The following is a 16345-nucleotide window of genomic DNA, read 5'->3' as shown; positions in this document are numbered from 1 at the left end:
CCACTATTTGTATGTTCTTGAACTGAGGAATCTTGTAGAGATCTACCTCCATTGAAGTAGCCTCTGCCTCCTCTAAACGTGCGTCCTCCTCGTCCTCGAAATCCACCTCTAAAACCTCCTCTGCCAAATTGAGCGATATTAGCTTGCACAAATGTCTCTGGTTTCCTGAACCTTGTGAGCATGCTCTCATGAGCCAGGAGTAGGGCTTCCAATTCGGCAACTGTTATGCACTGAGATCTTGCTAGCACAGAGGTGTAGACCGAAGAATACTCCTCGGTTAAACCATGCAAGATTGCATTTACATGATCACTTTCAGTTATTACTTCACCTACTGAGACTAGTGCATCAATTGTGCTCTTAATTGAAAGGACATACTCAGTTACAGATGCTCCAATTTGAAGAGTACTGAGCTTGTGTTTTAACTGCATTACCTTTGCTTTGATCTGAGATGTGAAATGATCTTCAAGTCTCTTCCAAACTTGATGCATGTAAGTGCATCCAACCATCCGTGTGGTAAACGGTTTACTCATCGAAGCCAAGAGCCATGACTTGAGCAAAGCATCTTATCTTTTCCATTGTTGATACTGCGGATTCAACGCTACATCGGTCTCATCTTCGGTTGCTAGGTATTGCTGAGGAATTCCTTTTCCTGTAACATGAGTTAGCATATCATTTTCTTCAATTGTTGAGAATGCCTGGTCTTTCCATTGCAGAAAATTTTCCTCATCCAACTTCATTGAGATCGCTGTTGCTATAAATCCTTGAGCCATCGTGACTCAGCTTGAATTAGCTTGAACTCTTCTGAATTTGTGATTTTGGAGAAGCTGTGGCACCATAAGCTCTGATACCATGAAGGTACCAGATCTTAGAGGGTGAGAATTGAAGAAGAAAGGAGACTGAAGATTGAGAAAGAGAACAGAGAAAAATGAACTTTATTGATTACTCAGCAGAATGAATGAAAATCAATTCAATACAATAGCATGCGTCTACTTATAGAGAGTGATGGGAGCTTTTGGAAAGTTTGCTTAAGGGTGTGGAAAGGTGTGACTTGTGCTAAAGGTGTGACTTGTACTTACTCATAACAGAACTACCTGTAACACTCTCATCATAACACCTATCAACCTAGAATGGACAAAGGGTTAGTTGTCCACCTCCATGCAGTACAAAAAAAGACGCTTTTTTAAGGGTTTTTTTTGCATTTTGCAGCGGTTTTTGCGAATTGTGTTGCGGTGATTTCAAAAATGCCTGCAGTTACATATCATGCAATTTGTTTGCATCAGTTTTTGAAAACCACTAATACTTCAAACAGATTGTGGCGATTTTGGGCCTCCTGTAACTTGCGGCCTTTTTTATTTGTGGTGTTTTAAAATCCCTGTAATTCTGTAAGGCAAAATTGAAAAAAAAAATTGGGAGTTTGAAACTCCCATAATTTTCTGAGCAAATATTAAAAAAAAAAATAAATTAAAGCCATCAAGCCAAGCCAAACCTATATTATATCTAACAAGTCAATTCTGAATTTGAGATAAAAAAAATACAAAAAATATACTTAAAATTAATTATAGATAATATCTCACTACATTAAAGTTATTAAATTTTAATATAACACAATAAGTAAAATTAAAATAACATGCATATCGAAACTTGAACTCATTGTTCAACTTTTATGAGAACTATCATAAAATATATCAACACCCACCCTTCCAAACTTCTCAGCATGTCATTCTTCTTCCTCTTCTTTGCATCAATCACACAACATATGTTCTTACTGGTCGTCTCTCCCAATGTGTCTAATTTGTTAAGCTCTAACATGCCATGAGTAGCAGCTGAGAGCATGGTTCCACGTCCATTTGTGGGAGTGGAAGAGAAAGAGTCAATGATGGAGTTCATTGCTCTACAATGCCATTGTGGGAGTAATACAATTTTGTTCCTATCCTCAACAAATTTAAACTCTAATAGACTGTTTTATAGATGTCCAAACTTTAAGGTAATAAGAAATTTTTTATTTTAATTTGACTCCTTGTGGCATGTTATTACCATTATGAATGTTGGACAGAGTTCAAGACCTTACAGAAAATACTTTGTATAGCTTGATGATTATATTACATCGTTTGAAGAAGAAACTACAAATTTCTTGATTTTGATGGTTGGAAGCAAAATGAAAATCAATTTGTTGGTGCAGTTGAATTGTTACATGGGAATGTTAGGGAATTAGAGTAGAGAGTAGTTGGCTTAGAATTGCAAGCTAAGAATTGTAAACATATATATATTAAGAATGGTAATAGGTGCCTTAGTGTTTCAGCATGATTGTTGCTTTTGTTTTTGAAATTGTAATTGCAAAGTCTTTATGGCATTTGGTTAGAGTCAAATGATGTGAGTTTTTGGTTAAGACAAAGCTATTAGGTTATAATGAATTGATTAGTTGTTGGAAACATTATCACATTGTTTTGAGGCAACGAAGATGATATGTTTTTATTATGATGCTTGTTAGTATTTATTTATGCAAAATTCACAGCAGCCATATAACAGAAGATAGTTACATACAAATATCACATGAACAACCAAACACAAGTAGGACATATCGAACCCTGATCTTTTATCATATAAATCCTTGATCATTAAAATTTAGGACACTTTAACCCTTATTAACATGCTAAGTATGATATGAAATTGGACAATTCAGTCCTGTCCATTCTTGTTACGATCACTTCAACAAACAGACGTGTCAGGTCAAAAAGTTAAAGTGACAGATAAGTGTTTTTCATTCGGGCTTGATATGTCAGGCCAGAATGAACTCTTTTTCTCTTGAAGGATCGTATTGTCATTCAAAAAATAGTCATCAATCAGAGTAGTAGTTCATTCTTCAATAGTTTCTTGTACTGTGGTCCAAACTGATGAATCATAATGTTTAATTGTTTATAGTTTATATATACAATTTAGTAGCTGGATTCCTCAAAGAGAGAGAAACCAAAAGAAAAATATTGGATGGATGTGCTCCAAGAAACGTTATCTGACAAATGCTGAAATTGAAAGAAAAACTCTATCAACAAAAATAAAAATAAAATAAAATATTACTTCGTGTATTAGATATATGACATGAAAAATGTTGAATTCTTCTATGGGTATAGTGGTAAATTCCACAACGAATATGATTATAATAATTACAGTAGTTATATAATTCAAGGTTCTGAAAACCAAACCAGTCATCAAACTTAAACCCTAAACTCTAGTTACTGGTTCACTGGTTTATAAATTTAACTGGTTCAATCATAGTTAAACCAAAAAAACCGTTTTATAATAAAATAATAAATAAAATATAAATAAACACATGAAAATTATTTGAACTATAAATTAATCATTTTTGTGACTAACTTTTAATTTTAAAATCTTTTTGATAGATAATTTAGAAAGTACATATGTTTCTAGCTTTAGGAATTATTTGATCAACACTGGACTTTACTTTGTATTACAATTTACATGTTAGAATTTAAGTAGCCTTTGTTCTATATTAAATATTTTGGATTCAGAGATTATCCTTTGATGATAACCAAGCAAGAATTGGAGTTTTAGTTGTTCCATCAAGCATTACAATATTGTGTCTTCTTAACAGTGGTTGTGAATGAATTCACTGAAAATGGTTCCCAGATCATAGTCCACTTTTATCTGTCAAAACAAAATTGTTAGGCTTCTCAAAATGAGCATGATATCAAAAAATAATACATGGAAGGAGAATAACTTTTACAATGAATCCTAGCGTTAGGAAGGTCACACTCTAGTAGAGTATAAACTATAAAGTAACACATAGTTTCATTAATTCTGAAACCTTCATTTCTTCACAAGAACATAAAGAACAACTCGGTTGCTGCGATAATCAGGATGCCACAGATTTTGATCAATGCGACCAATTCTGAAATTGTTCATTGCAGCTTCTAGGAAGTACTCAAGAATGGCATCTGAAACCAGAAAAGAAAAAAAGATCTCAGAACTTATAATACTTGTGAGGATTAGGGTCCAAAAATGAAGTTAAAAGAAACAAATCCTTCACCATTTCGAAGCTCGCCAGCCAAAAAGAGAGTTGTATTAGGCCCAAAGAGCTGCCCTAGCGTCTCTAGCAGATTGAGTTGATAATTCATTGGTATATTAACTCAAAATCTTGAAACATCTTATAGCACTCTTTATCTTTATATTATCCAGTTCCCTAATATACCAAAATGGATCTTTCTTAATCATGTCAAAAGCCAAACTATAAGAACTAATTTAAAAGAAAATAAATGACAAACTATATCAGTTCATCATGTCACAAAATCCAGTTCAGTTTAGCAGGATCAGTTCAGAGTTCACAGTTTCAGAGTTCATCATGTCACAAAATCAAAGAGCTACTCAATCAAACTCATCAGGAGACAGAGACATGCAACAGTTATTCAATGATTCAATCAAACAATCACAACACCACCCCAGATGAAAAAAGTTAAAAGAACTCCCAAGATTAATACTTGGGTGTATTATTGACCTGTTCAACAATGTTGCCTGCTGGAGAAAGAACTTCTTGCCTTTTAGCAGAGAGCTTGGCCAAAGTGGTTGTGTGAATGGCTCCAATGACAGCTATAGAGTAACAAATCCATTTTTAGCAATAATTTCAAGTTTTCAACAACACAAAATCAATTATTTGATTTCCATTCACAATTTCACATTCAGAAATTAAAAAAGCAGCAACAGAATATCAAATCCATTTTTAGCAATAATTTCAACAACACAAAATCAATTATTTGATTTTCCTTCACAATTTCACATTCAAAAATTAAAAAAAGCAGCAACAGAGTAACAAAAATCAATTATTAATTACAAAAAAAATTAATACCTAGGCTAGAAGCTGGATCCTGGAAGGCTGGAACAGGGCAGAGCTGGCGAGGGTGTGGAAGTGGCTGGGGACAGTGGCTGGGAAGACAGTGGCTGACGTGGTGGTGTGGAACAGAGCTGGCACCGGCGGGAAGTGGCTGCGCGACGGAGGCAAGAGGCGAGACCGGCGACGGTGGCTTCGATTTTCGAAGCTCAAACGGCGGTGGCTGGACGGACGTTGCGCCGTTGCCTTCGAAGCTCGAAGTTGGGACGGCGGCGGTGGCTGGACGGACATGCGCCGGCGGCTTCGATGAGGTTGAGACGAATTGGGGCTACATTCTGGACTCTGGACTGCTGCTTCGCGTTGTCCTGGAGACTAGAAGGAAGAGGGGTTAGGGAACTTAGAAGGAAGAGGGGTTAGGGAACTTAGGGTTGCCATCCCTGCACAACAAGACGCATCGTTTTTGTTTAGATTCAAAAACCGGCCGGGTCACGGTTCGGTTCGACCGACCGGTTTCCGGCCGGTTCAACAATCCAATGGCGGTTTTCAAATTTGTTGGTTTTGCCTTCTGTCCGAACCGTAATTGATAGCGGTTTGCGGTTCGACCGGTTCGACCGTCCGGTTCGAACCGGTTTTCAGAACATTGATCTTGTCACATCTGATCAAAGCAATAATAGCAAGAGATAGATATCACTCCTAAATCTATGCCACGTTAGTTTCCTCATGTGTAGAAAAAAATTATTTCTACACCATAGAATTCACCTTAACAAAAATATTTCAAACATATGTGATGATTGGTCAGGGAATAGAAGTGGCAAACCAACCATATCTCCACTTATGAAAAGTTAAGAAAAATTTATTACTTTCAAGTAAAAACATGTGTCCATGATGAGAAATTGCGAGAATTAAAGTATAAACAGTCTTTGGTAGTCTCTGGACAAACAATCCAAGGTAATTTCGACTTCACACAACTGAAAAACATGAAGGAACTCCCACCCAAGCAAAGGTTCCTGCCAAAAGTACATAATATGCATTAGAAAGCAATCGGCAGAACCAGTACCAGTACCCCAAGCAAGTGGGAACAGACAGAAAAGAAGTGGAAAGCAAAATAAGCAACTGATATCAAAACGTACAATCTAATTTGAAACAGTCGAGTCATGTTCTAGGTAACAGGATTTCCGTTCCAATTAATCATTCAACATTATGTGTGCATAAAGTCATGAATTCACATTTTGTTCCAACAAGCAATTATCTTAGTATGTTTTTTCCCCAATTGTTCAAACAAAGGCAGTCATCAATATTAAAGTATGTGCTAGAACCTACCGAATCAACCATAATTTACATCTACTCCAGTGGAAAGCCATGAGTACAGGGTCAAAGTAACAAACTCCTACCATCTTCAACAAAAGTTGAAATTGAGTATATACCCAAAATCGCCCCTGAAATTTGCATCGTGCCACAAATTAACATCTAAAATTTCAATTAAATGAATCCGATCTCCCGAATTCCAATTTGTGTCTCGTGTTAATCCCTTAGTTTATCTCCATTAACAGCACTGATCTTTTAGACTGAAGAAGTATACTAGTCAATAAAACAAATCACAAATCAAATCATGCAAACCAATAATGTACAGGCTTTTTGAAACAGGTATGCTTCCAACATGAGAGACTGCCCCATACATTCTGTTCTTTGTTGATATATATATACTTGTAGTAGACTTTGGTCAATCTGGTTATGTATTTTACTTCCACCAAGAGGTTTTTTATGTTGTAAAGTGGCCCGGTTTATTTATTCTTAGATAACTTATTGTTTGTTCAACAACCTAAGCGAAAAAAGACCTCATGTAAATTTATTTAAAAAAAACGACAAAAAAGGAATAAATATAAAAATGTTTGGCAACCGGATGGATGTTTCTCCCAAAATAACTATGGTCTCTCAGGAAAAGTAATTAAGAAAAGAAAATTAGTTGTAGAACAAGTTAACAACTCTATTTATTGGCTCATGATCTCATTGTTGCTCGTTTACAGCTACTATTTTTTATGAAACTTTTCTGTCTGTTCAGCTAATGTGAACAAAAATTATGGTCCTATGATAACACCAAACCCAATTTAATCCACAAAGAGACACCTACGAAACTAACATTCTCTAATCCTAATCAAGTAAAAGCGTGAACAATCCCGTAACCCTAATGAATCGGAACGCCAGAATATTGATAACGAGAGCAATTAATCAATCAGGAATGAGGAATGAATCCGAAAAACCCTAGATCAGGGAGAAGCAGAAACCTGGAATGAATCAGGCATTGGCGGTTTTAGGGATGACGGGAAAGGCGATGCCCTTGGATTGGGGGTGATTAAGGGAGGCTCGTTCCTTGATCTTCTGCATCTGAAGCATGCGCTCCATGAGGAGCTCGTACTGGCACTTCTCGTAGGAGTGACGTTCGTTCTCGCACTTCCATGGAAGGTAGAGCTCGGCCTGGCGGCACTTGTTGAGAGGGATGAGGAGGTGTGCGCACTGGTCCCTGTATGCAAGGGGAACCTTCGCTTCCACCATCTCCTCCTGCGTCGCTATCATCTTCTTCGATGAACCGGGAACCTCCATCTCTCACTCTCTCTGCACGATCACTTTCACTGCTGCTAGCTATCTGCGCTTCCTCCCTTGTATTGTTTTGAGTGAAATTGTGGTAGAGACGTAGAGTCTTTAATTTTGTAGTGTTGCAAAGACCTTAACCTGTAGTGCCGTTATACTAACATGAATTATTATTTGGATAACATTTAAAAAATATAACAAAAATTAATGCCATAATTTTTTTATTATTTAACAACGCTATATAATTTAATTGTACTTTAAAAAAATATAAATGATAAAAAAAAATTGGCATTAATCTTTACTAAAATTTTTAAGTATCGTCAAAATTTCATGATAACCACCATGAAAAATATGTTAAAATATTTGGCATTAAGCAAACAAAATGAAAAAATTGTGAATAGAAACAGCTAAATGGCTATGTAGGTTTTCAGACAGAAAAATTAAGTTAAAATGTCAATTGTACAAACACTTTGTTATGTTGGTTTTCACTTTTTAGACAAAGAAAATTAATTAAATTTAATATCAATCATACAAACTCTCTAACTTTTGAGATTGCCTTTGAGCATCAAAACCTAGTGTAAATGTTGCATTAAAAGCAATCAAATCCACACTCAAAATTGATGTTCACTTTCTGAATGACCCCCACAATCTAATATGTGCAATATTTTATTTGGCCTAGCTGAATGTAATAATACCCTAGGCTAAATTGGGTTTATTAACAAGCTAACTATTAGTAAACATCAAAATTGTCATTAAATACATGCATATATATATGCTCTAAGCTCTATTAACATTTTTCTTTTCCCTTCTGAAGCTTCATTTTGTTTAAGTTTGAACACCAAGTTTGATAGCTGTATCGATTGCATCAATTGTGTTATTTTGTTGTCCCCAGAGCTGTGCATATCTTCCTCCATTTGATAAGAGAACTTCATGGGGTCCTTGTTCAATCACCTTTCCATTTTCCAAAACTATGATCTGTAACATTTCCATATAAAGATTTTCAACATAAGTCTTGGCTTGTAATACAGTTCTTCAACATAAAAAATTACAAGTATGTTTTATTTTGTTAAATTAACGATCATAAAAAACAGCTAGACATCAACATGAAATATAGCAGACTCCAGATGGTTTAACGACATAAACTAGGCTTACCTCGTCACACTGCATTGCGGTAGTAAGCCTGTGAGCAATGAATATGGAAGTTCGGTTATTCGATAGCGACTTCAATGCACTTAAAATCTCTGCTTCTGTTGTGCTGTCAAGAGCACTTGTAGCTTCATCACACAACCTAAGAACAAGAAAAAGGACAAGAATTTTTCAAAAAATTGCATAGGTGTACAATAAAGCATGCAAATGGGTAACAAGTTTGAAAAAGTGAAAATAGGGCCTTTTCTTTTAATTAGTATTTTAACTTCAGACAATTGGTATAGTAAATATGGTTAAATTCAATAGTCGAGAACCTATTCCACTATTGATTACAGTTGTGATGAGTTGAATGTTTCTTTACGGGATAACTAGAAAACTCACAGTATCGCAGGTGCTTTTAAGAAAGCACGAGCTAGGGCAACACGTTGCTTCTCGCCACCACTTAGCTGTAGGGGAAAAGAAGTCACTTGGTCATTGAGGAATTTGTCATTGTAAAGATGCAAAGAATTTCACAACGTTTGAATATCACCTTGAGCCCTCGCTCTCCCACAACAGTCGAATATTTCTGAGGAAAATTCATGATAGTGTCATGAATTGCCGCTTGCCGAGCAGCATTGTAGACCTGTATGCATATATGACATAGCTAAGAAATAGCTTGGAAAAGAAGGAATTCACAATGCAAAGAAGTTACCTCTTCTTCTGTAGCTGAAAGCCGACCATAGTGAATATTATGAAAGATGGTATCATTGAAAAGTACCTGAAACATAATCATTCAGGTTTTCGAAACCTCATGAATCTGGCAGAGGCAATGAAGCGAGGTTAAAGACAGATGCTTTGTTCAACTTACAGTGTCTTGAGGAACAACACCAATGAGCTTCCGCAAACTCTCGAGGGTTACCTGCTGAATGTCTTGACCATCTATCCTTATCTGTAAGATACAAGTTGCAAATGAGAAACTGAGAATGTGGGAGAAAAGTAACGAGCATCCTAATGATTAAAAAAGACAACAAAAATCAATGCTAACTGGATAGGATATGTTACATATATATAGATCAATAGAATAAATTTACTGAATCTTTTCTCACATTTCCAAAATGAGGATCAAAAAACCTGAATATCAATCTAAGAATCGTTGATTTTCCTGCCAAGTATAGACAAATTTGAAACATGTCAGATATGCAACTTTATAATAGAGCATAGAATATTAAAGAACCAGACGGTATTGCAGGGTGGACCAAAAAAAAAAAATCATATCTAAAAATAAGTCAGCAGAGCATACATGAACAAAAAGGTACTTAGCATAGCTTTCCTTCGAACTAGCCGTTGCCTAAGATTACAATAAAGTATAATTCCAATACGATAGGAGTATACGACAGACATGACCAAATTATGCACAAATAGATGCAACAGCACATGGCTAAGCGCAACTCATCATATGTATTACCTTTTAAGAAAACAAAATTAATTAATCATGCTGGACCTTACCACTTCCGCTTGTTCCGACAATTGCCACGCTTTTACCAGCTGGCACAACAAGTGATACCCCATCTAGTATCTTTCTTTCTGTGAGGTAACTGAAGCAACAGCAGGCATCAACAAGAAACCACACAAAATAAATGTTGTCATATATACTCAAATGTTGGCAGTGTAAGCAATATGTCATAGAACATTTATTTAATTGGTCACTGAACACAAAACACATTTGCAAATTATATAGGAATGGCAGAACAGCTACCAACCTAAAATGTACATTGTCAAATTCGATTCTTCCTCCATCAAATCTTAGAGGCTTCGCATCTTCTTTATCCTTAATGTCTGCTGTTTCCTGTAAAAGAATAATTATAAAATAAAAAACATAAAGTATCATGCACTCAGGCAAGTAAATAAAACCGCTGGCAAACACGATCACATACACACATATATAGCATATCTTTGAATAAACCTAGTTACAAGAAAAAAAACTCCTTTTGCAAATATCTAATTAATCCCACAACAATGTAAATATTTTATGAAAAAAGATTGAGAGTCCTGACTCATCCTCCTAATTTATAAATAATGAACGTTTCGAAATTTTTCATCTTTTTTATGTTTTCAAAAAATAACATATACATTTGAATTTTTACTCATTTAAGAATTAGAAAAATGAAATAAGACTCTCAGTCTTACTCATATTTTATAAACAAAACCACCAAGAACATACGTAGAAAAAATAATAAAAAAGATATTATTAACTCAAGTATGAATATTACAAAATTATTGATGCCACCAAAATCTCTTGTAATCCAAAGACTCATATCATATAATATTTTGTCTATTATCCTCACACATATAAGTACATATTTTTGGTGAAAGAAGGAAATTTAATGCTCAACAACTATCTAGAATTTAATTACAAGCTAATTTTTAAAAGTTTAATGGGGAACGTACCTCAAGTAACTGAAACATGGACTTCATGTCAACTAGACTCTGTATAGTCTCGCGATAAACACTACCTAGGAAGTTGAGTGGAAGAGACAGTTGGAAGAGAAGGCCATTGACCATAACCTGCATATTGAATTTAAATTATATATAATGCAGACCTTAAAACTTCAATAAGGATCCAATTTATTAGCTAAATAAAGACTTCATTAACATAAAAAAAAAGATAACTGCAAAGAATTTTTTTTTAACTAAAGAACGGATTACATACAGAAGAACAATGGTAGGAGATACCACCACAAATTATATATGTAGAAAAAAGAAAGACATAAAATTTGATTTGACAAGAACATTACCAAATCACCAACTGTCAACCTGCCGTCCATAATCCCATAGGAACACAGAACCATTGCGGTTGATAGAGCTGTACTAAATATAATATTTTGACCAAAGTTTAACAAAGCAAGACTGCGTTGTGTTTTCAGAGCAGCACCCTCATACTCTGGATAACAACAATAAAAACCACAGCAGCACAAGTGATGTCAATTATAATTAAAAGAAAATCAGAAATAATTGGGGCAAGAAGCATAAATGAAATTTGAGAAGCAACCACCCTTGTTGCTTCAGTTATAAAATATTTGTTGAAGATAAACAATATAGTACAGAATCTACATATTAGTATCTGGTTACTGCTGATATAACAAGATATCTTCATTTAAAGTGTAATACACATGTAGCTAGAGTAGTATCATTATCTCACTAAAGCTTTTGAAGTGCATGAGTTACTAAAGAACGAAAACAATTTTCGACAAGTAAAACTAACTTACTCTTTAGGTACTCATCATATTTATCAGCTTCATAATCTTCATTATTGAAATATTTGACAGTCTATAAAACAAAAAGGGAGGGAAGAAAAAAAAAAATCATCAACCCCACACTGGAGACACAAATGCTTAGATGAAAATCAAACTATAATTATCAATCAAAATATTTCTATCAATAACGAAAAAGCTCACCTCATAATTAATCAACGAATCAATAGCCTTTGTACTAGCATCATTATCAGCCTTATTCATGGCTTTCCTGAACTTAGTCCTCCACTGAAAATACAAGAAACATGACAGTAAAAATTAGTCAATATTGACAATTTGAACAATTAAAACTATGTTTAAAAAGAACAAAAAGTGAAATAATGCAACAGGTTGAAACAACACCAGCAAAATATATACTATAAAGCACCAAACCTCAATATATTAGATATTCAGATCAGCTCAAAGGATGATACCTGTGTGATAGTCAGTGTAAACATAACATAAGCAGCAACCGATAGAGAAGTAATCCATGCAAAAGGAGCTCCAAATTTGTAGGCCAGTATACCTGATACCATAGATATCTGGATGGAGACATGTTAAATCTGCCGAAGTTGTTCAAGGAAAAAGAAGCAAGAGTTGGGTTGCAAAAGTAATTGTAAAAATCATTCATGTAAAATCAAAGATGCCAGGAAGTCATGTGCAAAATCCAAGTCCTCATTAATATCTTCAATTTTTAGTAACCAATCTTTATAAAATACATTATTGACGGAATAACTAAGGCATACCTCTAATATTGTGGGGACTACATTAAACACCATAGACGAGAGTATGAAATTTATTGCACGGCTTCCACGATCAATTATTCTACTTAGGCCACCAGTTTCTCGGCTGCAAATATAATGTCAAGGTGAGAAGCATACACAATGAAAAAACAAAAAAGCACACTCTAAAGATATAGGCAAAGAATCATAAATAGATGTGAATATCTTGTAGTTTGATAGTTTAGTCAATAAAAGGTCACATTTAAATAATTTTTCAGAGCCCTCAGTAATGACTGGTTAAGAATGTCCAAGTGCAGGACTAAGCACAAACTAGCAGTTTGGATACATTATCTCACTTTTAAACATAAGCTGAGTGTGACAGAGATGAAGATGTTGAGATGGATAAGTGGTCATACGCGATTGGATAAAATAAGGAACGAAGATATAAGGGAGAGAGTTGGAGTAGCACCCATTGTAGAAAAGATGGTTGAATCGCGTCTCAGATGGTTTGGACATATAAGAAGAAGACTGATAGAACACCCAATCAGGAGGGTGGATGAGATGGAAGATGGACAAGGGGCGAAAGGCAGAAGAAGACCTAAAAAAACCATCTATGAGGTGGTCAAACGAGATCTACATCTAAACAGTCTCTCTGTAGACATGATACATGACAGAGCACAATGACGTTATTTGATTCATGTAGCAGACCCCACCTAGTGGGACAAGGTTTTGTTGTTGTTTTTTTTTTTTGTAATCATCTACAAATACAGGTAGGCCTTCTTCAGTGGAGAAATTAACCATGACGAATAGAGATTACAGGAGGATCTGTTTAACACACAAACCATATAGGCCCATTTCCACTTCCACCACAAATTTCATGGAGAATTCCAGAGACATTTTGTAAATTCCGCATTTGGTTTTATAAAAGCATATTAGCAGCTGATAAATGTAAACATATGAGAATTATTATTTCTCATACCAAGCAAAAAGCCATACCTTAGATGATACCGCAGGTCAAGGTCATGCAAATGCGAGAAGACCTGAGATAGTAAAATATTGACTTAAATTGAGTATTTTAAAATAAAATTTTGTATAATTTGGCAAGGGGAAAAATCTATTTAAAAATGGAATCTAATTCAAATATGTTAACCTATTAATACAAGCAGGTGTATTGGAAAAAGTTTCTTCTCAGGATCCCTAAAGGAATGATGAATATTGAATGACAAACTGAAACCATTGAAGCAACATACCTTCCTAGATACTAGGCGAATTGTTCGTAGTGCTACCTTAGAAAATACCGCAGTCCGCAATTCTGCCACAAAAGCAGCATCCAGCTTATAAAAAAAATCATGCCAAGTCACAAAACATGGAAAAAATGTAACCAGACCAAAAGTGTAAACCAAACTGCCTTCATGGAGACACTGGCAGCAGTATATATGACTAATGAGCATATAAAAGCCAATTCTAGCTCTCGAAAGAAACCAGATTGGGACCTTTATAATTAGTCGTAGCAGATGAGGGCATTATTATTTATGCTTGAGGGATAAGTCATAGGTTGCCCATCAAATTTAGTTGGGAGAGGGTTATATTTTTAACTTCTCTCTGCTGTTCTACCAATGTCTGTTTCAAATTCAAGGGTGTTACCATCTACAATATGCAGAGTGTACCGGCAGCCTGTTCGACTCAAACTTTCCTCCCTTTCTTTTATTGTTTTTTTTTTTTTTCCTTCAGAGGATGCACCTCATCTTCACCTTCAGGCCTAGTCTACCTAATTTCTCCTCTAGCAATTCTCATTTCTCTGTTATATTTAGATAAGTTAAAAAAAAAGAAAGAAAGTAAAATCAATAACATTTTTATGGTAGATAAATTATTAATATAAATACAAGTCCAATGAGCCTAAAATATAACTCCAACCCAAATTCTTTTGAGAAGGCAACGGATTATAATTTAACATGCTAAGCCTGCCAATTCCACCCCCAACCCCCGGGATTATGGGAAACCGAATAATAACAATATGAGTATTACTAACACCTATTTTACTATAACTAAATCCAGGTTTAGCTTCAAAGAGAAATAACAGGTAGACATTTAACTTCAAATGGCACATTCAACAAGTACACAAGTAGCACATCAACTGAGTTGTAAATACCGTTGAACGCTGAAGCTCCGGTACGAGCAATTCCATATCCAACCAAAACAGCCACTGGTGTCGCAAAAAGAGCCACTGCAGTTGAATTCGCAGCCGTAAAAGAAGCAAGAGAATTAGCATTGCCTGTGGCAGTTGTCAACCAATCAACAGCCAGCTTGAATAAGAAAGGTACTTGAACATTCAAAACCTGAAGAAACAAAAAACAGCAAATCAATCAACAATTAGACACAGCAGCAAAGACCAAAATGCCAACTGAGTGAATTTGACAGACAGAAATGGTTAGCATCACAAAATTAATCAAACCACAACAAACAACAAACAACAAATCAATCCTGACCTTAGCTCCAACAAGGAAACCCAAAGCAGCCACAACCCGAAACCGAAATTCAGGATTCTCTTTCATCCACAGGTAACTGGCAAGCGTCCGAAGGATCTTCATATCAGCAACTTGATCCCCTGAAGCTGACTTAACAATGCTGGAAGCATTCTTTTTGTTACTGGTACTCTCATTCTGCTTAGGTGCAGCTGCATCATCATTTTTAGTTGAAGTTGAGAACAATGCTCTTCCATCTACCGTTGAACTCTGCTTCATACACAATTCCACAAAGTCATCATCAAATCCATTGAATTTCAACTAATCAACAAAAAAGTTCCTTCAAAGAAAAAGTAAGAGGCATTTTAACGAACAGTTTGTAGTATATAAGGCCTGGTTACTCTGCCATGTAGTGAAGGAGATGAATTTGACGAGGAAGAGGAAGGTGATGAATCTGAGAGGAACCCCTTGACAGAGAAAAGCAAACTTGGGCATGTTGTGTGTTGTTGCGGATGATTTCCAAAACCAAAATTTTTGCTTCCTATGCTTCTGTGAATTGAGTTTCTGCTTATGCCAGTAGCAGTTAAGAGCAACCGAACACGATTTCCACTCACACTGTGAGAGGCAAAAACAGTGGTGGGTCTAACATCGCGTTGAAGAAGGTGCTTAGATGCAGAAGCAGCAGCAGCAAGCATAATTGTTATTCTGAAAACCGCAAAATCTGAAACTTTTTGTGTTATGAAAATGGGTTGGAGCCAAAACGAAGAAACATGAGAAGAAGAAAAGGAATTCTCTGAGGTTTTTAACGGATTTTGGATGGGCAGTTTGGAAACCCTAAATGGAACTGACTATTCAGAAGTGAAGAAGTTTTCTTTGTCGGTCTAGTGTGTATTGTGCAGAAATGTTACTGGTTCAAAGGGAGAATTTCTTATACATTTTCTTGTGTACATTCAAAAAGGAGAATATGGAATTGAAATCTGTGAGAGAGAAAGAGAAAGAGAATATGTTAGCGTGGTTGCGGTTTTTTTTTCTAGTTTGGTGGGGGTATTTCTTACTGGAGTTCAGTTTAGTAGTTACTAGTTAGTGTTAACAAAAATGGCAAATGATGATGTTTCCCCCCTTTTCCCCTTTATCTGAGCCAAGTTCATTCTGCATTTTCTATCTGGCAAATGTATATGACAAGAATGAAAGATCTAGGCAATTAAAATATTAGATCACGTTTTCGTCTAACTTCTGGAGATGCTTATGACTTTCTTTTAAAAAGCAGTATAATTATATTCAAATTAAAATAGTAAGTGTAATTTTTAAAGTTTAATCATGTAT

At 35.4% G+C, this 16345-nt stretch overlaps 1 protein-coding gene and 1 long non-coding RNA gene across 5 annotated transcripts; both read right to left on the bottom strand.

Annotated features, from left to right (window-relative positions):
- Nucleotides 1-3555: 3555 nt before the first annotated feature.
- LOC110273979 (uncharacterized) lies at nt 3556-7556 on the bottom strand. 4 transcript variants are annotated; one of them, XR_008001490.1, is made up of 6 exons: nt 7120-7556; nt 4856-5844; nt 4508-4599; nt 4043-4195; nt 3821-3950; nt 3556-3660 (listed from the first exon to the last, which is right to left on the bottom strand). It is a non-coding gene; the product is annotated as an uncharacterized LOC110273979 (long non-coding RNA). The 4 variants fall into 4 exon arrangements; XR_002365546.2 differs by having other exon boundaries at nt 3556-3950; nt 7120-7555; XR_008001492.1 differs by having other exon boundaries at nt 3556-3950; nt 4043-4105; nt 7120-7555.
- Nucleotides 7557-7880: 324 nt separating this feature from the next.
- Nucleotides 7881-16196, bottom strand: LOC107458040 (ABC transporter B family member 25, mitochondrial). The gene is made up of 20 exons (XM_016076231.3): nt 15397-16196; nt 15047-15292; nt 14710-14896; nt 13811-13872; nt 13557-13600; nt 12585-12687; nt 12273-12380; nt 12004-12087; nt 11815-11875; nt 11344-11489; nt 10997-11113; nt 10309-10394; nt 10055-10143; nt 9655-9710; nt 9417-9497; nt 9261-9326; nt 9099-9191; nt 8951-9015; nt 8576-8711; nt 7881-8398 (listed from the first exon to the last, which is right to left on the bottom strand). Exons 1-20 carry the CDS (start codon nt 15715-15717, stop codon nt 8249-8251), a joined length of 2301 nt encoding a protein of 766 aa, XP_015931717.1. The 5' UTR covers nt 15718-16196; the 3' UTR covers nt 7881-8248.
- Nucleotides 16197-16345: the final 149 nt, after the last annotated feature.

This window comes from Arachis duranensis, chromosome 7 (assembly GCF_000817695.3).
Source record: "Arachis duranensis cultivar V14167 chromosome 7, aradu.V14167.gnm2.J7QH, whole genome shotgun sequence".
NCBI classification, from domain to species: domain Eukaryota; kingdom Viridiplantae; phylum Streptophyta; class Magnoliopsida; order Fabales; family Fabaceae; genus Arachis; species Arachis duranensis.
Note: the sequence above shows the minus strand (reverse complement) of the source record. Positions and strands in the feature narration are given on the sequence as shown.